This window comes from Trachemys scripta, chromosome 5, assembly GCF_013100865.1.
Source record: "Trachemys scripta elegans isolate TJP31775 chromosome 5, CAS_Tse_1.0, whole genome shotgun sequence".
Classification (NCBI taxonomy): Eukaryota; Metazoa; Chordata; order Testudines; family Emydidae; genus Trachemys; species Trachemys scripta.
In genome coordinates, this window is record NC_048302.1 from 91,221,653 (window position 1) to 91,247,539 (window position 25,887).

A 25,887-nucleotide genomic window follows, 5' to 3' on the forward strand; every position below is an offset into this window, starting at 1 on the left:
ATATTACTTGAGGTGTAAAATATTATTCTAAAGGTTTGCTATACTAAATGCTCTCAAGTTTACAATTGTTCATGGAAAAGGTATTGTGGAGCTGGGGGCCTGAAGAGTTTGTCATAGTGCATTTAAAAACTAGTATGTAGCAGCCACCCTGATGTACACCTCTACCCCTATATAACGCGACCCAATATAACACGAATTCGGATATAATGCGGTAAAGCAGCGCTCCGGGGGGGTGGAGCTGCGCGCTCGGGTGGCTCAAAGCAAGTTCAATATAACATGGTAAGATTTTTTTTTTTTTTTTTTTTTTTGGGTCCTGAGGACAGCGTTATATCGGGGTAGAGGTGTATTATAAATTTAACTACCGATATATCATTATTAACTAAAACAGTTGCAAAAAAGCAGTGTGGATTGATTTTAAATCAGCGATTAGCCTCAATTTGAATAATTTATTTTAATCAACTTTTCCATTTGTACTTCAATTATCTTCTAAAGAAAGGTGCGTTCTCATTGGTTAACATAACCATTAAAACATAGAATCATAGAAGTGTAGGACTGGAAGGGACCTCAATAGGTCAGCATGTTGATTTACAGTTAAATAGAGCCTTTACACTATATTTCACACACCTTTTTGCTACCTAGGAGGGTACACTATAACTATATGAATCTATTTAAGTGGTTATATAGCTTACAATTTTCAGATTTTTAATTGTACATTTTGGTATGTAAAATTGCTTTATTAACTTTTGGCTCATGATTTGTATCAAGCGGTATTAGGGTGGTAACTGGAATTTAATTAAACACCACACCAGCGTATAACATTTATTTTTATTAAACGAAATCTTAAATGTTTTGGATACATATGCTTATCAAAATATATTTCATGTTTACAACTAAATGATTAATTTACTGTCTATAGTTAATCACTCTGTTCCGTTAATAAAACTGATTATTTCTGTTTAGCCAGGGAAGATTTTCAAATATGCCTAAGTAGAAGTGACTGGACTGTAAATTCCTGAAATGAGACAGGCTCCTAAGTTACTTCGACTGACCTGTTGTCATATTTGTGAAACTTGACCTCAAAAGTCAGATGTGTTTTTTCTCTGACGCTTTCTTTGAGTTAAAGGCTGCTTTCCTATATAACGTTTCTGATAGAAGCTAATAGATTCATCATATTTTTTATTTAAATGGTTTAAGAGATTATAAATTTAGGCCTTAACACATTTTATATTAAATTTAGATTTTCTTTTAAGCAGCTTTATTTTTTAAACAAATTATTTGAATATCAAAATAAAAAATCTAAATAAAATGATTGTATCATCTCTTTTTTAAAAAAAAAAAAGATCATACAGCTTTTTTCCAGGGTAGACAAAAATCTGTTGTTAACGTCTGTGTTGCTTTGCCAAACAGAATTAGTAAAACTGTCCTTTTTCTTTTTTTGCCTATGTCAGTCCAAAATGTAGGTTCGAGTACAAACGATCTGAAACTCCCACTAGATACTACTGCTACTGTGGAAAGGTAGAAGATCCAGAGTTGGACCCGTGGCTAGTACCTCACTCATGTGGCCAAGTATGTGAGAGGGAATTTAAACCTCCATGTGGGCATAAGTGCCTACTGCTCTGTCACCCAGGTAAGTCCCTTCTATACTATTGATTAATTGTGAACAATTAGTCATGAAAACTATCAAGCTTAAAATCAATTATGACACTGGACTTAAAACTTTAATAAATAGGAGAAAGTGAATATTTGTGGGAAATTTCATTATTAAAAGCTAGTTATTGAACACTAATGAAAGGAGAATAAAATGAGTTTTGGAGCCAGTGATGAAATGTTAATTTTATTGTTTCCTTTTAACCATTCTCAGGTCCTTGCCCTCCTTGCCCAAAGATGGTCGCAATAGCCTGTTACTGTAAGAAGGCTAAACCAGTGCCGCGAAGGTGCAGTACCAAAGAATGGTCATGTCAGCTGCCATGTGGTCGAAAACTGCCATGTGGACAGCACACTTGTGAGAACCCTTGTCACCCAGGTAGACCTGATCTTCTAAATTGTTCAGAGAGTAGTTTTGCATCAGTTATTAAGAGTTGAAGCTTGCCTGTATGAACTAATTAAAAGGAAAAAATTATTGTTGTAATTCTCCCTCTGTCACCTCACAATTAAATCTATATTAATCACTTATTTTTAGGAAATTGTCAGTCTTGCCCACGAGTCAGTAAACAAAGGTGTGTCTGTGGTAGACAAATAGCAGAAAGACTTTGCGCAAGTCCATTTTGGCAGTGTGAGCAGGTATGTTTCAGTCGTGCTTTTTGGATTATCTTTATCTTAAAGAAAATGGACTACTTACTGTACTGGAAAATTAAAAAATGTTAAGAGGGTTTTTTGTTTTTTAAGGCACGTGTTTTTAAACATACACACGCAAATCTAGGCAGTGATCATTTGAAGACTGATACAGTTACATGGGTCCAATTCACTCCTGACATTAGTATTCGCAGCTTTGTTGACTATGTTGGAATTCTGCTTGCTTATGACAGTAGTAAACTTTACTTTCAGTCCCCATCATTTTGAGTAACTTTTAGATTCTTTTGAGAGTAAAACGTCTGTTGCCATCTTAAAGTATGAAACACAGCTTACTGTGTGCTCTAGAGCTTTGCTTATTTACTAGTAGGAACTATGAAAAGCTTCATCAGTTTTCTAAGAATGATGCAATATTTGTGGCTCAGAGCTACAACTGAGACTGTAGATTGTAAAAATCTTAAATTGAGAGAAAGCAAAACATGAGTGCTGTCATAAAACAGCGCATAACCTCTGATTTTAATTGGTAGCTTAAGTATACTTTCAAAGCTCAGGAAAAATCTCCCTTCTCCTTCACAATCCCATTGGATTTTGCGTCCTTTTATCTTGTTAAATTGCTCACTGTCAGCTGTTGAGTTATTGTAGTTTTATTTTTTTCTTTAAGGTGTGTGGGAGAACTTTGCCTTGTGGTAATCACACATGTGAACAAGTTTGTCACTCTGGTCCCTGTGGAGAATGTCCTCGATCTGGGAAAAGGCCCTGTCCATGTGAGAAATCAAGTAAGGATTTTTTCTCTCTTTGAGGCATATTTATTTGCTGAAATAGACTTCAAATATTCAAACATGCCCCAAGTAGTATGAATTTACAGGAGAATGTTGTAGCTCAGGTTTATAAACCTTTTTTTCAGTAGTGGTTGTCAAAGGCTTACTTCCGCAGTGCAGTTACTTAACAGGTTCCAATAAGCAATGAAAGCTGAAAGTTATATATAACTTTCTTGCTTGATTCTTTACAAGTTTGATATTTGACTTAATTTAACTATGATTTTATGATGGAGGTGCTAACTAAATTCAATAAATTTGTATAATTTCTGTAGAGTTTCTTTAAAAATCAGAGGGTGAAGCTAGAAAATACAGGTCAAATTGTCAACTGCATATCTAGATGTATCTTTGTGTGTTTTTCTTTAGTACACCGTGCTATCTTTTTCTTTTATTTAGTGTTTTTTTTGCCTTGTACGGAAGATGTACCTACTTGTGGAGATAGTTGTGACAAAGTTCTTGAATGTGGAATCCATAGGTGTTCACAGCGTTGTCATCGAGGTCTCTGTGAAATTTGTAGACAGGTTAGTTTTAATCTCTTCCAACATGTAGCTTTTAAATACTTTGTAAGTGTAATAAAAGTTTTTTGCTTCCTAAGAAGCTGGCATATCTGTCACTAAAAGCACCCATCTAAGACCAGATTCTTTGGGTAAATGTGTTCAGAAAAATGCATTACACCTGTGTGGTACCTAACCAGTTACTAAAAGTCATGCTAAAGGCAAGTTTTAACTGGTAGTTGAGCAAACTTAACTGGAAGTCCTGTGTGGGTAATGCACATCTTCCACTGTAGCACTATGAATAGGCCACTAAAGTTGCTAAAGTGATACTGAGAACTATTTTTAGGCCAAAATTTAAAATATGTGGGCGGCAAAAAGGCTTTATTTTTTGTAAGTTTCCAGTGTTGAATTCTTTTTTTAAGCATTCCCAAATAACATTTTTCCCAAGGCATGAGAATTTAGAAGTCAAACTGACTTCTTATTTATATAGTCCAAGCTGACTTAAATGTGAAGGGAGGAAAAAAAAAGCCTGCATAAATGACAACGGTTAATAATTTTTTTTTTAAACTAGCTATTCATAATAGGTAATGTTTTTAACTAATATGACCGAGAGGAAGGACTGTCCAGTGATTAAGGGCATTGGCCTGGGTCCTAGAGATCCAGGTTCAGTTCCCTGCCCCACCAAAGATTTTGTGCAAGTCACTTAGTCTGTCTGCCTCAATTCCCTATCAGTAAATTGTGGATAATAGTACAGTATTACCCTGGAGGGTTGTGAGGATGAATACATGAAAAGATTGTGAGGTGCTCAGATATTATAGTAATGGAGGCTATATAAGTACCTAAGATGTATGTTTGTTGCCCCTTTTATATTTGGTGCAACCGGGAGATCTGGGGTGCAGTCTAAAACGCCAGTGATAAGTTGGCTTGAAAACACTTTTTATGGTGATTTGGAAGGAGGTTTCCCTCCAACTTGCCATTGAAGGCATGCCTTTCCGACAACTGTCCTGTCTATGATAAGGCAAATTGGACATGGCTCACTCAGAGCCACTTGTTGGTGCTTCTGCTAGACCAGAAGCAATATCAGTTGAGGGCATTCCAAGGTACTAATTTACCCTCCCTTGATCTGTGTGCAGCACTACAGCTCAGAGAGCATAGAAGTGATTTGTGTATTGAGCTCAGTGCCATAGTTCTGTGCATGGCATTTTGCTAAAACTAGAGACCATAAGGCCCACATTGTGGTTTTTAAAGAATATTCAGTTCTGGCTCTTAGTCATAAATGATTATGTTGAACTGCGTTCTTTAAATTAAGTTTAAAAGACATGACATCAGGAAAGAATCTGTTGGGACTGTATCCTCTGTTTGGGTGCTTAGGTGGAAGGGAGTTTTTCCAATTACTGTTTTACTTCTGCAAAAAAAATTGTCATCTTCCTGGCTTTTCATAACTCTGCCCCTTCATACTTGTTCATTCTTATTGGGCTACTCTTCTGTGTTCTTCTCTCTGCCAGTAATGGCAACCTCGTTTGCTCATGAGTAAGCGTCTCAGACATCTTCCACTCTGTCCTTTTTATGCATGGAATGCTCTCTCAATTGATCTTTAAGGTTACTCCCCATCCTCTTTCCGTTATTGCCTTCAGATAATCTCAGGTACAATGCCTGTGGGATACTAGCTAACGTATGGCAGTTGGAAAGAGTCAGGTAGGCTTGGTTGTAAGCTATGCAGAGCAGGGACAGTGTCCTCATATGTTTGTATAGTGCCTAACACAGTATGGTCTCTGGATGATAACGTAATAAAGTTAGTCAGTTTGCCTTATGGTTCTTAGTAGAAAACTCTTTAGCTTCCAACTATAATGTGTCGCCATTATTCCCCCCCCCAGGAAGTTGAAAAGCAGTGTCGTTGTGGAAAGCATACTAAACGCATGCCATGTCATAAACCGTATCTCTGTGAGACAAAGTGTACTAAAATTCGTGATTGCCAGAAGCACCAATGCAAGAGAAAGGTGAGTGTTAAAATAAGTATTAACAATACACTTACACAGCAATCATTAAAGTTCTAAATTTGGCTCTTTTTCAGTTTTTGGTCCAATTTATATTCGTGTTGTACAAATCTAGCATTGCATCAACATACCTTTTTGTTTCACATTTGGAAGGCTTTCTTTCAACTGTAAGGGCTAGCTAATTAATAAATAAAAGCTCAGAATCTGCCGCATAGGGTAGATTCTGTGGCAGATTCCAAAACTGAAGAATAGAGGTTGCTTAAACTATGCTGCTGGGAATATATTTTGATATTAACTATCTCTATTTTCCGAAATAGCTTTCCCCTTCTATTTCAACATATCTTTTTGAAGGTTTGAATTGACAGTCAAGTTGTTCAAAAGTCTCAGAACATCTATAGCCTTTGTAGAAGGTGTTTGTTGTTGATCTGAGGCGCTAATCTCTTCACAAGTTCCTTTTAGAGGGTACCTAGTAGATTTTGCAGTTTAGTCAGTTTTAAGGGAGCTACTCACCAAGTAGATCAGCTTTTGCTTTCATTGGGACTTCAGTGCCTAAGGCCTTGGCTACACTTGAGAATTCACAGTGCTGCTGCGGCAGCGTTGTGAAGCGCGAGTGTAGTCACGCCACCAGCGCTGTGAGAGCTTTCTCGCAGCGCTGCAAGTACTCCACCTCTCTGAGGGGGAATAGCTTGCAGCGCTGCAGGCGCTGATTACACTGGCGCTGTGCAGCGCTGCACTGGCTGCGCTTGGGGGGTGGGGGAGGCGCCAGTGTAGCCAAGGCCTAAACTACGCTTTTGTGACTTTGAACATCTCCATCTAAAGGTTAATAGAAATAATCTCCTCCTCTTCTCCTCCCCTCTCCCCCGCAAGCCTCCTTGCATATTAAAGAACAGGGTGACAGCCTATCTAAACCTTAACCCAGCTGTATTCCTTTTGTTAACATAAAGGAAGAACTCATGTCTGAAAAGAATGAGGTGTGTGTAGTGAAAGCGTACAGCACATTTAATGATTTTTCTTTTGTACTGTATCTCGGCTCTTCTGTGCAATGCTAGTAGGTACAGAACGTGTTTAATTCTTTTCCAAGGTGCTGGTTTTCTTACAGTTTTTAATACTGGTGGGCTAGGTACACATTACTAATAAAATTGTCAGAGATCATTCAGAGAATTTTATTTGTATTCAATTCGTGTGATTCATGTAATGGAAAGTTTCAAAATGGAAAAAATCTACAGTATGAGTTAAAAGAATTCTATGCTCATGTGGGATCATTACCACATGTAGAAGTTTCTGTGCTCAACTCTGAAATAATTTCATATCTAGTAAACTTAGACATGAAAACTCCCAAATATAATTATTGTTGCAATTGGAGCACACTTACACATCAAATCATCCGTTAGAGAGATTCATTGCTCCTGACGTTTGTGTTCAGGGTATGTGGGTGCGGCACTAAGCAGCTGTACTAGAATTTGGTTATAGACATCAGTTTAGGCCGTCCTTTGCTCAAAATTCTCATCTCTTACATGTGCTATATGTAGATCTGAGGCCAAATTAAATATGCATAGAAGCATAATTTCCAGTTTTTTATGTAGAGAGAGCACGAATAGTCAGCCAAGAGGCTCCAAGTAGCGTTTTGCCTGATTATTGCTTATTTCATTATTATAATTAAAACTCCCAATGTTCCTCCATATGCCAAGGCAAACACCTCAGCCCAAATGGGAACTGACTCTCTCTTTAAAGATTTGACTGCTACAAATAAGTATATAACTATTCCACTGTATCATTCGTATTTGGAAAGAGCAAAATACATAAGTGGAACCTGAGGAAGACTGTGAGGGGTCTGAAATTGTATCTTCCTGTTCATTATTTGTTGTTTGTCCTCTTTAAGAATGTCCTTGAATGCAGTAAGTGAGCCATAGGATATTAGGGGGAGAAGAAGCAGTCCTTATTTTCTCCCTTTTTAGTAGCTTTGCCTACCAATTGTCCTCGGAATCTCAGTGACCCAGCCAGTCAGTCATTTTTAACTAAAATGACCAGATTGACTCTGTGTTTTGAGGTATACGGGTGAATTTCTGGCTTGATTTTTGTTTTATGGGATTCTTTTCAGCAGTCTTAGGGTATGTCTACACTACGAGAGTAGTTCGATTTTACTTAAAGCGAATTTGTGGAACTGATATTACAAAATCGAACGTGTGTATCCACACTAAGGACAGTAATTCGGCTTTGTGAGTCCACACTAATGGGGCAAGCGTCGACATTGGAAGCGGTGCACTGTGAGTAGCTATCTCACAGTTCCCGCAGTCCCCGGTGCCCATTGGAATTCTGGGTCGAGCCCCTAATGCCTGCTGGGGCAAAAAAATGTGTCGAGGGTGGTTTTGGGTAACTCGTCATTCAACCCTCATTCCCGCCCTTCCTCTGTGAAAGCGTCGGCGGGCAATCAGTTCGCGCACTTTTCTGGTGATTAACAGCGTGGACGCCACAGCACTGCGAGCATGGAGCCCGCTGCGATCATCGCTGCAGTTGTGGCCGTTGTCAACACCTCGCACCTTATCATGCACCTTTTTCAGAGTCAGATGCTGAGAAATCGGGCAAGGAGGCTAGGGCAGCGTGGTGAGGACATTAAGTCTGAGAAGGGCACAGACCTCTCGCAAAGCACGGGACCCCGCGCCGTGGACATAATGGTGGCAATGGGTCATGTTGATGCTGTGGAACGGCGATTCTGGGCCCGGGAAACAAGCACGGACTGGTGGGACCGCATAGTGCTGCAGGTCTGGGATGAATCACAGTGGCTGCGAAACTTTCGGATGCGGAAGGGAACTTTCCTGGAACTTTGTGAGTTGCTGTCCCCTGCCCTGAAGCGCAAGGACACCCGGATGCGAGCAGCCCTGACTGTCCAGAAGCGAGTAGCCATAGCCCTCTGAAAGCTTGCAACGCCAGACAGCTACCGGTCAGTCGCCAATCAATTTGGAGTGGGCAAATCTACCATGGGGGTTGCTGTGATGCAAGTAGCCAACGCAATCGTTGAGCTACTGCTGTCAAAGGTAGTGACCCTGGGAAACGTGCAGGTTATCATAGATGGCTTCGCTGCGATGGGATTCCCAAACTGCGGTGGGGCTATAGATGGAACTCACATCCCTATCCTGGGACCGGCCCACTAGGCCAGCCAGTACATTAACCGAAAGGGCTACTTTTCAATGGTGTTGCAAGCACTGGTGGACCATAGGGGACATTTTACAAACATCAACGTCGGATGGCCGGGCAAGGTTCATGACGCTCGCGTTTTCAGGAACTCTGGTCTGTTTAAACGGCTGCAGGAAGGTATTTACTTCCCGGACCACAAAATAGCTGTTGGGGATGTGGAGATGCCTATAGTCATCCTCAGGGACCCAGCCTACCTGCTAATGCCCTGGCTCATGAAGTCCTATACAGGCGCCCTGGACAGTGAAAAAGAACTCTTCAACTACCGGCTGAGCAAGTGCAGAATGGTGGTGGAGTGTGCTTTTGGACGTCTGAAGGGGAGATGGAGAAGGTACTGACTCGCTCTGATCTCAGCGAAACCAATATCCCCATTGCTATTGCAGCTTGCTGTGTGCTCCACAATCTCTGTGAGAGCAAGGGGGAGATTGAAGCAAATCGCCTGGCTGTTGATTATGCCCAGCCAGACACCTGGGCGATTAGAAGAGCCCAGCGGGACGCGCTGTGCATCCGGGAAGCTTTGAAAGCTAGGTTCCAGAGTGAGCAGGGTAACCTGTGACTATTACGTTTGTTTAAAGAGAAGCTGAAGCTGCCCCCTGTTCTTTACCCAGTTAATGTTGACTATCCTCTCCAGTTACCAACCCCCTTCCCCCCCCCCCCCAACACATCTTTAGAAATAAAATAAATGAAACTTTGTTCATTAACACCGTTCTCTTCATTAAGGATTTCGCAGTAAAGGGTTGAAACTGGGATGCAGACTGTGGTGGGGAGTGGGTATAGTGATGGAAAGAACGCTTCTAAACTTGAGGAATGACAGGCTCCTGCTCCTAGAGCGGTCTGCAATGGTGGACTGGTTGTTTCAACGGAGCCTGCCACCCCTCCTTTTCGGGACTCTGTGTGTGGTGGCTTTGTGACTTTGTGGCGGGGGAGGGCCGTTACAGATCCCCTGCTGTGTGGCTCTGTCATCCAGGCTAAGGACCGCTGCATAAGATCTGTAACCGCCCTCCCCCGCCACAAACTCACATAGCCCCCCCACAGAACATGAAAACCACCTCCCAGACTGACCAGTGTGCCTAGTGACTGCAATGTGTGTGTGACCTTCTGCTGAACCTGCCCCCGTATCTGTACCCTGGTAAAGGTGACTGTGCTCTCCTATTACCAACCCCCTTTCCCCCTTCAAACACACCGTCCTCTAAAAGAACATGACAGAAACAATAGTTAACAGAAACGTATTTTTTATTGGCAACTACACAGTTAGGGGATGAAACTGGGATGGGGGCTTGGGTGAGGTGCATTTGCAGGGAAGGAAAGGACATATCAAATCTTTGGGAATGAGAGCCTTCTGTTACTTGAGCAGTCTGCAGGGGTGGAGTGACTTTTTTCAGGACCCCTGCCGCCCCTCCTTCTTGGGACTTTAGGTGAGAGGGGGGACGGCACTTTGTGGCGGAGGAGGGTGATTAGAGATAGAATGCAGAGGGGCTCTGTCCTCCTGCCTCCGGTCCTGCAGAACGTCTACAAGGCGCCGGAGCGTGTCCGTTTGCTCCCTCATTAGTCCAAGCAGCATTTGAGTCGCCTGCTGGTTTTCCTGCCGCCACCTGTCCTCCCTTTCGCTGTGTGAGTGCTGGTATTGCGACATGTTCTCCCTCCACTTGGTCTGCTGTGCCACCTCAGCTCGGGAACAGACCATAAATTCTGAGAACATCTTGTCCCGTGTCCTCTTCTTTCGCCGCCTGATTTGCGCCAGCCTCTGGGATGGGGATGCCGGGATAGCTCGGGAGACACTTGCAGCTATGGGATGGGGAAAAGGGAGTGAATTCCTCAAAAAGATAAATTTTTGCAAACAATGAATATAGTCTTTCTCTGTGAACAAGACCATGCACAGTACCTATCACGTGTGCACTCAGTACAAGGTCGAATTTTCTGTCTTCACCTTGAGTGCCTGGGGTCTTGCTGTACAGATCACACAAGCGGGGCCAGACACCGGAATTCTGCTAGCTGGCAGCCATGGTAAGCCGTAGACTTTTGGCTGCTTAAAGCTTAATTTACAGCAGTGCCCTCCTTTCACGTTCCAAGCAATGCTCCTAGTGTTGACCAGTTCCTGGTGCCGGTGATCCGGCCAGCATGAACTCTGCCCCTGTCCCACCCCCGTCGTGGCTGTCCCCGGGAAAGATCCCTGCATGCTGCTGGCGAACCGTTTGGCAGGAACGGTTCGCCTCCCTGCCCCCACCACGTGGCTGGGCTTGGGAAAGATCCCTGCACGCTGCCGGCGATCCGGCCGGCATGAACTCTGCTCCTGTCCCCGGGAAAGATCCCTGCATGCTGCCAGCGAACCGCTCAGCAGGAACAGTTCGCCTCCCCACCTCCACCGCGTGCCGCCGGTTACAGTTATTTAAAGGAATAGGCAATCAGTCCCCATACTAAAATTCCCCTAATTCAAAGCAGGTCACCATGAGTGATATTACTTTGATGAGGATTACAGAGGCAGAGAAAGACCGCATGCTGCGTGAATGCCAGCAAACACCAGGGCCGTATGCCGCCATGCTTTGCCAGGCAATGACCCCGGAGTACCTGCTGCTAGCCTGGCGCGGAAAAGTTTCCTACCATGGAGGAGGCAGTAAGGCCGCTCTCCCCAGGAACCTGATGCAAAGGCTTTCACATTACCTCCAGGAGAGCTTCGTGGAGATGTCCCTGGGAGATTTCTACTCTATCCCCAGACATGTTAACAGACTTTTCCAGTAGCTGTACTGGCAAGGACTAAAAAGTTAAGCGCCTAGGGCAAACTAATCATTAAAAACCCGTTGCTAACATACCATGCCTATTCTATTAAAAATAAATGTTTACAACACTTACCTACTGATGTTTCCCCGATTCACAGTCCAGGTTACCGCCTTGGGAGGGTTGGTAGGGGGTCTCCGTGAGGGTGATGAAGAGGTCCTGGCTGTCGGGGAAATCAGCGTTGAAAGTGCTGTCGACTGCCTCGTCGTCGTCCTCCTTCCTCATCTTCCCCGTCTGCGAACAGCTCCGAGGAAGTGGCTGTCGACAATACTCCATCGTCAGAGTCCACGGACAGTGGTGGTGTAGTGGTGGCGGCCATACCTAGAATGGAATGCAGTGCCTTGTAGAAACGGCATGTCTGGGGCTGGGATCCGGAGCGTCCGTTTGACTCTTTGATCTTCTGGTACCCTTGTCTCAGCTCCTTGATTTTCACGCGGCACTGCGTTGCATCCTGGCTGTATCCTCTCTCCGTCATGGCTTTTGAGATCTTCTTGTAGATCTTCGCATTCCATCTTTTCGTTCGCAGCTCCGAAAGTACAAACTCATCGCCCCACACAGCGATCAGATCCAAGACTTCCCGATCAGTCCATGCTGGGGCCCTCTTTCTATTCAGCGATTGCATGGTCACCTCTGCTGGAGAGCTCTGCATCGTTGCCAGTGCTGCTGAGCTCGCCACGATGTCCAAATAGGAAATGAGATTCAAACTGGCCAGACAGGAAAGGGAATTCAAATTTTCCCGGGGCTTTTCCTGTGTGGCTGGTCAGAGCATCCGAGCTCAGACTGCTGTCCAGAGCGTCAACAGAGTGGTGCACTGTGGGATAGCTCCTGGAGCTATTAGCGTCAGATTCCGTCCACACTAACACTAATTCGACAGGGCCATGTCGAATTTAGCGCTACTCCTCTCGTCGGGGAGGAGTACAGAAATCGATTTAAAGAGACCTCTGTCGAAATAAATAGCTTCGCCATGTGGATGGGTACAAGGTTAATTTGAATTAACGCTGCTAAATTCGACATAACCTCCTAGTGTAGACCAGGCCTTAATAGTAGTATTGTAGTATCCAGGATATGTGAGGTGTTAGACAAACATAGGAAGGTGGAGTTTCTGACTCGAAGAGTCTACAAACTGGGGTTTGTTTGTTTTTTATTTCCATCACACTTACTTTAAAGATGGTCTGCTGAGCAAAATTACTGTCTGCACTGCTACTTTATGCTATACAAAGGCTGCCTCAGACACTTCAAAACTTTTTTCTAACATTGGAAATATCAGGGGCTAATTCCTCTTTTTGTTGAAGGACCTGAATAATGATGTCACAAAAAGTTGTCATGTGAGCTGCAGCCTTCCCCTTCCTTCATTCTCCCAACAAAAGAGAGATGAGCTGCTGAGTCTTTACTTCTAATGTAAAAGACAAACAACCCTTCATCCCTCAAAGTAAAAGAAAAACTTTAAGATTATCTATATGCATCATAAATAAATGACGAAGGTACAGACATTTTTCAGCTCTGCAGTTCAGTTTTAAAAACTAGACTAGACAAAGCACAAGTAAATGTATTGTAAGGAGCGATCTTGAATTTGCAGTGGGTTAGACTAGGTGACCTAAAGTTCTCTTATTTTTCTAGAGACGAAGAACAGAGTAAATGTTGTAGTTAGCAGGGAGTTCCAGTTCCTTTGGGCCCTTTCCCTAGCTTTTAACTAGTTATCCTCTAAATCTTACAAGTAAATATTTCAGAAATAGAAGAGGTATTTTAGTATTGACATTTTTTTAAGCTGATGTGGGTGGGAGAACATGGCACATTGGTAATGTATACGAATTACACATTTGGGTATTTGAGCCCAATTAAAAAGAGATCCGTCAGGCAAAATGTAAAAAAAAATTTCATTGATTTACTTTTTAAAACTTTGAATTTGTAGTACTGAAGTAAAGAAAACTGTTGGGTTTTTAGTTTTGACTGGCACATTCTTAAAGCATTTTAAGAATTATGGTATAGTGAAGAGAACAGAGTTGCCATCTTTCAGTTGAACAAAAAAAAAAGCCCAAGCTCCTTTTGCTAATCCCCTATCCCTTCTTTCTTTAGTTCTCTTTCCCAGGTGCAAGGGGGAGGGATTGCTGTCTCCTGCCCTGGAGTCCATTCTCTTGTTCTGCTTGATACATGTGTACTGGGCAAAATGGATAGTATTACACACTTGAGAATAAGCACAATGAATGGACCACATCCCAGAAGCATGTAAGCAGTTATTCCTATGCTGCAGGCACAGAGATGGTGAAAAACAGAACTTGGAGAGTGCTGGGCCAGACCCAGGCTAATGACAATCATAATCATGCAAACTGTACAGTAGTTGAGTCTAAAATGACTTCACAAGTCAGCCATGTGCAAAAGTATTCTAGATATTCATCTGAATAGGTGTGGGCTTTTTTATTAGAAGGTCTATATCTTGCTAATGTATTGAAATGACACTTTCAGATGACTTTCTAGTGTATTTTTTATTACAAGCACTCAGTTTCTGTACTTCTACTGTCTCTCATATGAATGGCATTGAAAGAATATGACATACGTTGGAAATTTTAAAATAGCCAGTTCTGTGGAATGTTTCTTTTTATTTTATAGTGTTGTTCTGGAAACTGTCCACCTTGTGATCAACTCTGTGGACGGACTTTAGGATGTAGAAATCACAAGTGTCCTTCGGTTTGCCACAGAGGTAAGACTACGCTGAAAAATACCAGTTGTATTGATGCCTTTTTGTTGGAATACTGTTTCTGTTGGCACTAGAATGGGATTTTTTTCAACCATACTGCCTGGAAGAATTGTCTCCCTTTCCTGGATGTCTGTCTGCCTCTTTGGGTAGGGACAAGTAAGGAACTGGTATTTGGATTCTCTTATTTTGCACAATGACAGACAAGTCTCAGGGTTTCTTACTTGGTAACTTTTGTTTGATAGAGTTCCACTGAAGGGGAATACCTATCGTAATAACTGTTTTGGTCTTTTGTAGGTTAATTTTTCTTTCAAAGTAACTGTGTTTATTGAATATGCAGTGTGTGAGGCCTAGTTACATCTACATATTGTTCATGTGGTCATGTTTGGTGGTTTCTAAAACAGAATATGCAGTGGCTCATGAACCTTTTGGGGCTTCATGACCCATTTGTAAATGTTTATGGCTTGTTGCGAACCAGTACATAGTCTGGGGGTGGAGGCCTGGGGGTTGTTTTAGTCAGATCCTGCGCCCCAACGGGGGTTGAGTCCTGCCTGGCACTCACCCCACAGTGGCAGCTCCTACGGCTCCTGTGCTGCGGGGCTGGCTGGGCTTGGCTCTGCTCCAGGCATTGCAACCTGCGGGATTGCAGTGTTTTCTAGGTTTGGCCCTGTCCTCCTGACTGGACCAAATTTGTGAGTGGAGTTGTGATCTGGCTCATAAGGTTGCAGTGCTACTCACTCAAATTTGGCCTATCTGGACTCCCGTCGTCATGACAGCTGGGCTAAATGTGAGTGGCACTTGGATTCCCAGAGATTGCAATGCCAGGAGCAGGAGGCAAGCCCCGCCATCCCCATGGTACAGGAGCTGCCACGTGACCCTTTGAAACATTCTGGGCGATCCCATTTTGGTTCCTGACCCCTGGGTTGAGAAACCCTATGCTAGAGGGCTCAGGGTGTTTTTTAATTTTGATAGAAGATGAGTGTTTTGGTATTTTACTGGTTAGAAAAAATAAAAACTAGTTACTAGACACATGACAAAGGAACCTAAGAAAAGTGCCCCCTCCACCAGCTCCAGATCCCAGTTATAAAGAAACATGAGACTGGCCATACTGGGTCAGACCAATGGTCCATCCAGCCCAGCATCTTGCCTTCCAGCAATGACTGGTGCCAGATACTTTAAATGAACAGAACAGGGTTATTTATCAAGTGGTACATCCCCTGTTGTCCACTCCCAGCTTCTGGCAGTCAAAGGCTTAGGCTTGGTCTACACTACGTATTTACTCCAGTATAACTACATCGCTCAGGGGTAGACAAAATCTACAACCCTGAGTGATACTGACTTTAACTCTGCATGTAGACAGCACTATGCCGGTAGGAGAATTTCTCCCTCCAACATTGCTACTGTCTCTCTTGGAGGTGGAGTTATTTAGCCGATGGGAGATCTCTCTCCTGTCAGCTTAGGGCGTCGTCACCAGACACACTAGAGCATCGTCAGTGTAAAGTTGTAGTGTAGACCTGCCCTCAGACACCCAGAGCATGGAATTGTCCCTGACCATCCTGGCTAATAGCCATTGATGGACCTATCCTACATGAACTTATCTAATTCTTTTTTGAATGCAGTTACCCTTTTGGCCTTCACAACATCCCCTGGCAACAAGATCCACAGGTTGACTGTATGTTGTGTAAAGAAGTACTTCCTTTTGTTTGTTTTTAAACCTTTTGCCTATTAATTTCTTTGGTTCTTGTATTATGTGAAGGGGTAAATAACACTTCCTTATTCACTGTCTCCATACCAGTCATGATTTTATATATCTCTTTCATATCCGCTCTTAGTCTTTTCTTTTTCAAGATGAAAAGTCAGTCTTTTTAATCTCGCTTAATATGGAAGCTGTTCGGTCCCTCTAACCATTTTTGTTGTCCTTCTCTGTACTGTTTCCAATTCTAATGTATCTTTTTTGAGAAGGGGAGATCAGAGATGCACATTCAAGGTGTGGACATACCATGTATTTATATAGTGGCATTATAATTTCTGTTCTTATCTGTCCCTTTCCTAATGGTTCCTAAAATTCTATTAGCTTTTTTGACTGCTACTGCACATTGAGCAGATATTTTCAGAGAACTAGCCATGATTACGCCAACATTTTTGTTTGTTTTTGTTTGGGTTTTTTTTGTGGTAACACCTAATTTAGATCCCATCATTTTGTATGTGTAATTGAGTTTAGTTTTCCAATGTGAATTACTTTGCATTTTTCAGCACTGAATTTCATCTGCCAATTAGTTGCCCAGTCACTCAGTGTAGTGCGATCCCTTTGTAACTCTTCGCAGTTAGCTTCAGATTTAATTATTTTGAATAATTTTGTATAGTCAGAAAACTTTGCCACCTTACTGTTTACCCCTTTTTTCCAGATCATTTGACTAAGTTGAACAGCATTGGTCCCAGTACAGATCCTTGAGGGAGTCCACTATTTACAAAACCAACAAGGAGTCCGGTGGCACCTTAAAGACTAACAGATTTATTTGGGCATAAGCTTTCGTGGGTAAATCTGTTAGTCTTTAAGGTGCCACCGGACTCCTTGTTGGTTTTGTGCATACAGACTAACACGGCTATCCCCTGATACTTTCCACTATTTACCTCTCTCCACTGTAAAAACTGACCGTTTATTCCTGCCCTTTGTTCCCTGTCTTTTTAACCATTTACTGATCCATGAGAGAACCTTCCCTTTTATCCCATGATTGCTTACTTTGCTTAGAATCCTTTGGAGAGGGATTTGTCGAAGGCTTTTTGAAAATCTAAGTACGCTATATGCATTGGATCACCCTTGTCCACATGCTTGTTGACCGCCCCTTAAAGAATTCTAAAAGATTGTTGAGGAATGATTTTCCTTTACAAAAGCCACGTTGACTGCTCTTCCACATATTGTGTTCATCTATGTATCTGATAATTGTTCTTTACTATAGGTTTCAACCAGTTTGCCTTGTACTGAAGTTAGGATTATGTGTCATTATATAATGGCTACATCTGTAATTTTCCCTCCACGCATCTGAAGAAGTGGTTTTTTACCCACGAAAGCTTATGCCCAAATAAATCTGTTAGTCTTTTTAAGGTGCCACTGGACTCCTTGTTGTTTTTATCGTTTTATACTTTCTACTGCTGTCATCGCATAGTATGTGGATGCCCAGGGAAAAAACACATGAGACAGAAGCGAAACTTCGAGATCTGATCATTTATAGGTGCTGTGAAATAAGTATAAAATTCATATGCCATTTCTGATTTATGAAAATAGTATCGTAGTCACCATAAACACACTAGTGTCACATGTTAATGTCTTTACTATAACTTAGTAATTGCTAAAACGGCATATCTAGATTTACTAATATATGTTCATACACTAAATTTTATACACAAACTTCTAAATGATGTTAATAAAATAAATATATATAATACACACACACACACACACACACACACACACACACACACACCCCATATATATTTCCACAACGGTCTACTTTATTACAGAAAGCCTTTGAACTCCTTACATTTTTACAGGAATGTCATAAAAGTTTTATTGTTCTCTGTATGGCTAAAACACTGGTTGTTTACTTTAATGTATGAATTAGGGAATGTTGTGAGATTACTTCTTAAATTAATTCATTCCTTTGCACATTAAGAGGTGCATTAATGGCTGCGATGGGACCATAATGTTTGCTGAAAGATGATAAATTTATTTTGCAGACACTCAGGTTTATGGTCTCACTTTGCTGTCCAGACTTTAATTTTATAGCTTCTTTATGTGGGACCTTGTTCCTTTTAGCATCATTTGTGTAGGTTTCTCTGTTGCTGTTGTAGCTTATTCTGTGTCACAAATTGAAAGCTTTGTTTTGATACGAAGTATATTTTGAGACCTTTTGGAGTGTTGCATCTTGTTTCCAGCTTTAATAGTGTATTGTTTTTTAACACGGGCTTATTCGAAGTGTTAAATAGAAATATAAACAAAGAGAGTTGGGAATAAAGAACCAGGAGGTCATTCATTTAGGGTTTGGAATGTGTGGAGACTTTAAGCAGCCTTTTGTTTATTTCTTGCCTCATAACTATGCATTTTTGTTTGAAGATAACAAGATAACATTCATGTAATTAGAAAATTGTTGGTTCAGGATGCAGAGAAGGATAATAAAATGGTTTAGAGCATTTTCAGTTGAAAATAACTTGATCTAAAATCAGGCCTTCAAGTTTTAATGCAAAAATATATGATTCAAGTGCAAGCTATTTCATAGTATCATTACCTTTATAACTGCAGAGTAAAAGAATATCAGAATGTTCATTTTGCTTCAGTTTTCACTTAAAAAAAGGTTAATTAAGAGTGTGACTAGGTAATTAACACAATATGTATTAACAAAGGGAAAGGAAAGCAAGTCAAAATAGGGGGGAATAATAGGTTAAATATTCAGTTAAGGTGGATGTATTTAAATTGGCAGAGCCTGATAAAATTGATTCTACAGTACTTAAGGAACTAGCTGAGGCAATAATGGAACCATTAACAATTATCTTTGAGAACTCAGGGAGAACAGGTGAGTTCCTAGAGAATTAGAGAAGGGCAAATATACTACCGAGCTTTAAAAAGGGGAACAAAGAGGACCTGGAAAATTATAGACCTGTGAGACCTGGAAAGATCTGGAACAAATTATTAAACAGGTCAGTTTTCTAGCACCAACAAGAGAGGTAGTGTTAAGCAAGGAGTGATTCCTCATGAGTATTTTCTTTCCTTCCTTCATTTTTACACTGTCCCCTAATACATGTTGTTCTTCCTCCTCTAACCCATGTAAACTTTATTTTCACTTTTAAGTTATAAAAACATTGTAGTGCTGAATCCAAGAGTAACTGCAGAGTTAACACTCTTGATGCTCTGTGCACTGAGAGAGGGAGGAGCACTGACCTCAGGAATACCACCGTTTTAATGAGTGCAAGACAGATGAGAAAATTCTGCAAACCTTGGCAAAGTACTTTTTGTGCATTAGCTGACCTCTTTTGTTGACAGTTAGCAAAAATGTCCTTCCCAAAGGAAATGGCACTGGTCCCTTTCATCGCTAACTTGGGTGTCTCTGTTTCTGCTGCTGCATAGCTGATAGGGCAGTTCCAGAATCTTTTGCATGCACAATTGCTATCGCCTGTTCTTCACGTAAAGGTGCATTTGTCAGCTGAAAAGTGACAGAAGTAGGCAGAAAATATGAATGACCCTCTGAAGTATGTATTAAATATAGGAATGCAAAATGTGGAAAGTCCCAAATGTGTCAAATCTCATATCTGCCCCTTCCCTTTTTCTAGGAATGCCAGTAGTTGTCCCCATTGATGCAAATATTTAAATAAGTTGTACACACATTATCCATAGTCCGAGGTGTAGTCTTGCCATAGAGCTTTTAATTTTTTATAAAAATACATGTTACTCTGGTAGTACAGTACATTGGTGTCTATTTCATTAACATAATTGCATTTTTATTTTTATATATATATATATATATATATATATATATAAAATAAATAAGTATAAATAAAAAATGCACGCGCACACACCCCTTATTAAAAACTGGACACTTGAATATCCTTTTTGGGCAATTTGTGCAATCAGTGAGAGGCCTACTGATTCTAGAAATATTGCATCTCAGATACCATTGAGACAGCCAGGATTATCCACAAAGTTATATCCCCATTAATGGTTTTAAACTATACATTTTTTCATAAACTTAACAAGAAAATAGAGTTACAGATATGGAGTGGAAACCTGAACCTTTCTATCTCTGAGTCTGCTTTCTAATGCAGTTGATGTCAGCAGTGGCACACGCAGTAAAACTTTACATTTGTTATTTGATAAATAAAATAAATGGAAGAGTCTAAAAAAAAGTTATTTTAACCTTCTCTGATCTATACCTTTTTAATTTTGAAATATGTTAGTGTTTCCTAATATGAATAATTTAAAAAGAAGAAAGACTTATTAGATAGGTGCATTTTATCAGTCTCTCTGCAGTTAAGCTACAAATTTGCATTTTTGTCAAGCATGATAAAAGCTGCAAAATGGCATCTTATAAATGTCAGAAATCTGATTTTCTTTATGTTGACCTTTTAGAAATTGATGAAAGGCTATAATCTGTCTTCACATTCCTAAGAGTCTGTGAAATATAAATAGCATTATGTAAGTGACTTGTCTAGCATTGATAATACTGCCTTGCATTTTAAATCTACAAATTGAACTTTTCTTATTTGGATGGTAGTTATATCACTATAGAACAATCAAACTTAATATTTGTTTCAAAGTCTGAAATTGTCCCTTCAAATTGGTTCTTGAAACTTTGAATCGAGATGCAAGTGTAACATTAGTTTTTTCTTCAGACAATTCAGAGCAGACAGATTAGTACAAAAAGGTTCCCAAATTCAGAATTGTGATGATTACTGTTTCTAGAAGCAATGGGATATTTTTGACTATCACTCTGTTCATGTATTTGTTTTAGGTAGTTGCTACCCATGTCCGGAGACAGTAGATGTGTTATGCAATTGCGGTAAAACTGTTCTCAAAGTACCCTGTGGCAGAGAACGTAGCACCAAGCCTCCAAAATGCAAAAAGCTGTGCAGGTTGGTACAGAAGACTTATAAACGCACATTGGTTCCTAGTTCTTTGGATGACTTCAAGAATTTGAATTCATCTAAATACTTGCATGCTACTATTTCTGTGAAGGATGCATTATGTCAGATTTGGGGTATGTAAGACCATTGTCTTCCCAAGGTTGGTTGTATACTCAACTACACCAGGTGATTGCATCAGTGTCCCTTGAACTCAGATTACCCTTTTAGTTGGCTGGCTCTTATTCTTCTGTCCTCAGAGGACTGCATCTCTTTGGAGCTCAACAGTTCTCCTTCTTAACTGGTCAAAGTAGTTGATGTTGAGGAGTAAAGGCCTTGTTTTCATTTTTACAATTGAAATATGGTTTTAGTGGCTTAAACCTTGCACTATGGAAATCTTTTCATTTGCCAAAAGAGCTGGCATTTTAAAACATCTGTATATAAAAATACCCAAAGGCCACTGATTTCAGTGTATGGGATGGGGAAAACGCACACTGAAATCCATAGAAAACTTATTTTATTGATTTTAATGTGCTCGTTTTAAAGCTTAATAGCTTAATAGATTTTTTGTGTGGCATAGGACTAAAAACAATTTAGTCAACTATCTTTGTTTAAGGAAAAAATCAGTTTTAATAATTAAGTACATATATATTTAAATAATGGTTTAATGGTTCTATTGAGTTGTTAGAAAGATTCAGATTGACTGTCTCACTATGAAGTTAATTTTCCTTTAACATTATTTTTTATTTGCTTGCGGTTATTTTTTTCAGTCCTCTTCTAACATTATGGAACAGTCAAGGACATAGTGTCATGGCTCTACCTCAAAGAGGTAAAGAATCTGTCAAACTATAAATAAGGTCCCAGTCCTGCCTTCTTAGAAAGGGTCTTTCTTCAGGCGAGTTAAAGAACTGAAGGAAAGAGATTTAAGTATATAAAGGAGCATCTCTTCTAATGGGAGGAGAGTGAGATGTAGGATGGGAGAGACAGTGACACAAGAAATTGCCAATAAGTAACTTTCTTTTGTACATCCCTCTTCTTTCACTCCAGCAGTAGGGACAGTCGCAGACACACAGAAAACTTACTAGCAGTACCGTATGGACAAGATTTTAACTTATTACCCTGTGAAGAACTGTGTCTGAAGAAACAATTCTCAGATATGGACAGATCCAGATTGACTGCACTTTACCACTTGTAGAGAAGACTGTACTGCTGTCTTAAACACGTTTGAAATGGGGTCTTCAACTCCTAGTCTGGGGAGTGACTATGACTAGCAGACTGATCTTTGACCAGTTTGTAGCACTGATGTTTTACTTCCTCATAGGCAAGGAAGATGCTGTCTGGTGATGATGGATTTATGACAGCTCTCAAAATAATTGCCACACCTCACTGAATGCTTGTGAATGAGACAAAAATAATGTTCCTGTTTAAAAAGAAACCTGACAAAAAATAAACCTGTTTATCTGGGAAGTGAAGTCTATCTGTCTGGGAAAAGTAGATTTTGGCAGAGTGGGAAAATGATAATTTGATGCGATTCGAAGGTTGACTCAGTCTGCCAGCAGGCTCATCAACTCCTGAAACCAGGGGTGTCTGTCTCACCAAAAGACTAACAGTATCATATCTTATTTGTCCTGCTTCACCACCTTAAGCACTCGGGAGAGGGGGAGGAGTAAGGTTGCGGGGGAGCAGAATCTTGGCTCTTCGCCTAGTACTTTGGGCTAAAGATTAACATAGGTACACGAGGGCCTGAGTGTACAGAGAGCAAGGAAGCTAGATCAGTTTATTCTACAACAGTCAATCACTGAAATTCCAGGATGCAGTATATTTGCTTGGAGCTGAAGGTATTGAAATACCATTCACTGATTGTCAGTTGGTGTCAGCTGAACTGCCCTTCCAATTTTCCCCTGCAAATAGCCTGCCCAAAATGACCAGAAGTGACACTCTGCTCAGATCCAGGAGAGGGATTCTGAAAATAGGCATGCACTTGGTCCCTGCTTGCTCAGCCCAGTTGCTAGACTGCATCAGAAGGTACTTGTGAAAGTACAATACCTTTTGTGTCTGAAGGGCTAAGATGGTCTGAGGCTCAAGTCAGCTGATGATCAGTCTCTGTGAAGGAACCAAGTCCACTGCAGTGTGGGGGAACCCTGGTGCAAGTCCTATCCTGGGACTGGTATCCATGGTCAGAAACTAGGTAGCAAAAGAAGGGTCCACCATGTTATGGGGTAAATTGGAACAACTGGAAAGGAAGGAAGAGACTGCTGGTGGAAAAGAGGGATTACTTGGAGGAAGAGGCAGAATGCCATCTGGCCAGAGGGAAGTATTGTAGATGCTGAAAATAAACCCAGGATGTAACTCACCACAGGCTACAAAGTGGTTCAGAAGACACAGAGAGGCTTTGACCAGATTATTCCATGTCTTAAGTCTTTTCAGTAGAGCCCTAAAGCCTATCTGGAGAAATGTGTTCATTTGCCACTCTACTGTCCAGGATCAGAAGAGCCTGAAAGAAGCAAATGTGAATTGTCCTGAATGATTAGGAAGCCCTGGGTTGCATGGTACTACAGAACCTTGGCCCGTGACCACTTCAACAGGGCTCTGATCAGAATGCCTTTGAGAGGGGGAAACAAGTATATCCTAGCCTGATCAAAATTGGCCACTAGAATTGCCAGGTTCTTGTGAAGCTCCATGGGGATGGATGAAAAACTGAAGATTGAGAACAAACCACATGTGACAGATGTTAGTCATGTGATATAGTGCACTACTGGAAAATGCTTAGATGCTACAGGGAAGAGGATGGTGTAAAAAAACGTATATAGAACAGACTGAAGAGTGACAGACAAAATGGTAGTGTTTGTCTGAAGCGAAGTGGAGAACATTCCATTGGCCCAGGTGGATGGGGACATGAAGATAGGTATCCTGAAGGTCAGCTGAGTAATGGAAACTTTCCTGTGAGACAGATAGCCTTAGGTCTCCTTGCCTTCCATCCAAACCTTTCATTTGCACAAGTTCAGGAAGCAACTGCAAAACCTCCTATTCCTGTGCTTTAGAGAGTAATGAAAATAAAATACTGAGCTGACCTACCCCGATTGCCTATGGCAACTGATTGAATGTCTCTCTTATCCAGAAAATCTTAATTTTTTGATGATTCATGAGGGCCTACAGGGATGGAGAGAAAGTACTAGTGCTCAAGTGCCCAAGAAGAGCATAACACTTTCAAGTTAATACCTCATTCAGCTGTCCTGAGAAGAGGTGGCTGAAGTCCTTGAGAAGTGCCACGTTTGACTTTCCACTTAAAGCAAAGGTGGAAGCTGAGCCAACCTGATCTCAGTAGGGCTGCTTACGTTGGTAGGCAGCAGAGGAGGTGGTGGTGCTGTTGAAGTCTCTTCTTTTGGGTGCAGGTTGTCCTGAGAAGAAGATAGGGAAACCATGAAAGCAAACGACTGGTTTGCAAAAATGTGAGGAGTAGACCGTATCTACATTGGAGTGGAAGGTAGAGGAAGATTGGTGATTAGAGTACTTGAGTTACAATTGAAATCTGCATTCAGTTCCTGGCTCTCATTTCCTGTAAACCCTCCATGTCTGTTGCCCATTTGTAAATTGGAGATCATTCTTCCCAATGATTGTGAGGTGAACTCATGAATCATTGAGGGTTTGTTTGTTTGTTTTTGTTTTGTTTGTTTTTGTTTTGTTTTGTGAGGTGCTTGGTTTCCACAGAGTTTGAGGCCATATAAGAACAGAGTGGACAAACTGGGGTCTTGTTAGATTCTTTACCTCCTTGCTTCCTAATAGGTGGAGCTGGAAAACATTGTATGTGCTGGACTGTCTGTATTGGTATGGATGTTCCACAATGGTTAGTGTATCTTGGAACATGTGGGAAGAAGCATTTCCCTGCAGTGTTTTGTTGGCCTGTGGAATTCACTGCCACGAGGGTCAGAGTCAAATATTATTGCTGGATAATTTTATGATTATTAAGCTCAGTGTAAATTTTTAATCATGCTCAAGGTGTAAGGTGAAGGAAGGCATTTCCCTAATACATAGGGTTTTTTTGTTTTTAATAACTGGCTAGGTACATTTTCTTTTTTTACCTTTCCCCTGAAGTGGCTAATGGATTTGATGGACCAGTGGTTTGCTCTAGTATGGGCAAATCAGACATTTTATGTTAAGGTCATTTTGAGTTAGCGAAATACACGTGTGTGTGTGTGTGTGTGTGTGTGTGTGTGTGTGTAGCTTTATATAGGCATATCAAAGCACTGCTAAACTGGGTTTTATTTAAAATTATTAAATTTGCTCCCAATTTTTTTTTTATGGTTGTATTCATGCATATACCTAATGACTGCAATTACGTTTCATATTGTATTTGTTCTTGGTTTTCTACTTCAGTCGGCCACCAACCTGCCATCACCCCAGCCAAGAGAAACACAATTGTCACTTTGGCCCTTGCCCTGCATGTCGTCAGTCCTGCCAGAAAGTGTTAAAGTGCGGTCACTTGTGTCCTGCTTCTTGCCATGATGAAGCTCTTGTGAAGCAAACTGGCTTGGTAAGACGATAGCCAGAAATGTATTAAGTATTAGCACTCTGCTTAACAAGAAGAATGAGGAACACTTCTGTCCCTGATTTTATGTCGGAAAGTATAGCTACTAGGAGTAAATAATTAGGGATAGATATGCTGCGTGATGCTTAACTGAGAAATTAAAGTTCTGCTTCTAGTTGCCTTGTTTAAAATCTAATTGCTTTTTATCCTGGCCATAATTGATAATTGATTCTTCATGTATTTCCACAGGTAAATCTAGAGTCTTCCTTTTCTTTCCTCTTCCCCCATGTTTTAAGTTTTTGTTAACAATTTTATTTAATATCTTGTTTGTTTTTAATATCAGCAGTCAACTTAATTTTTATTTGCCTCTGTATTAAAATTGATGGTTAGCTTGCAGGTATTTGCTAAACTATCATATTGGGAAGCAAAATAGGAAATTGTACATTTCAAAATAGGAAACTGTACGTTGAAGCTTTCAGACCTTAAACTTCATGTGCAAAGTATAGTAAGA

General features: G+C 40.9%; 1 protein-coding gene across 1 annotated transcript in view; it reads left to right on the top strand.

Moving 5' to 3' along the window:
* The window catches only part of NFXL1 (nuclear transcription factor, X-box binding like 1), a 100,033-nt gene that overhangs the window by 31,276 nt on the left and 42,870 nt on the right, over positions 1-25,887 (top strand). Inside the window, exons 5-13 of the mRNA XM_034771343.1 lie at positions 1,449-1,627; positions 1,862-2,023; positions 2,180-2,280; positions 2,951-3,065; positions 3,501-3,625; positions 5,473-5,595; positions 14,158-14,248; positions 20,743-20,863; positions 25,226-25,382. Of these exons, the coding sequence (XP_034627234.1) occupies positions 1,449-1,627; positions 1,862-2,023; positions 2,180-2,280; positions 2,951-3,065; positions 3,501-3,625; positions 5,473-5,595; positions 14,158-14,248; positions 20,743-20,863; positions 25,226-25,382 (1,174 nt within the window). The remainder of the gene's footprint in view (positions 1-1,448; positions 1,628-1,861; positions 2,024-2,179; positions 2,281-2,950; positions 3,066-3,500; positions 3,626-5,472; positions 5,596-14,157; positions 14,249-20,742; positions 20,864-25,225; positions 25,383-25,887) is intronic.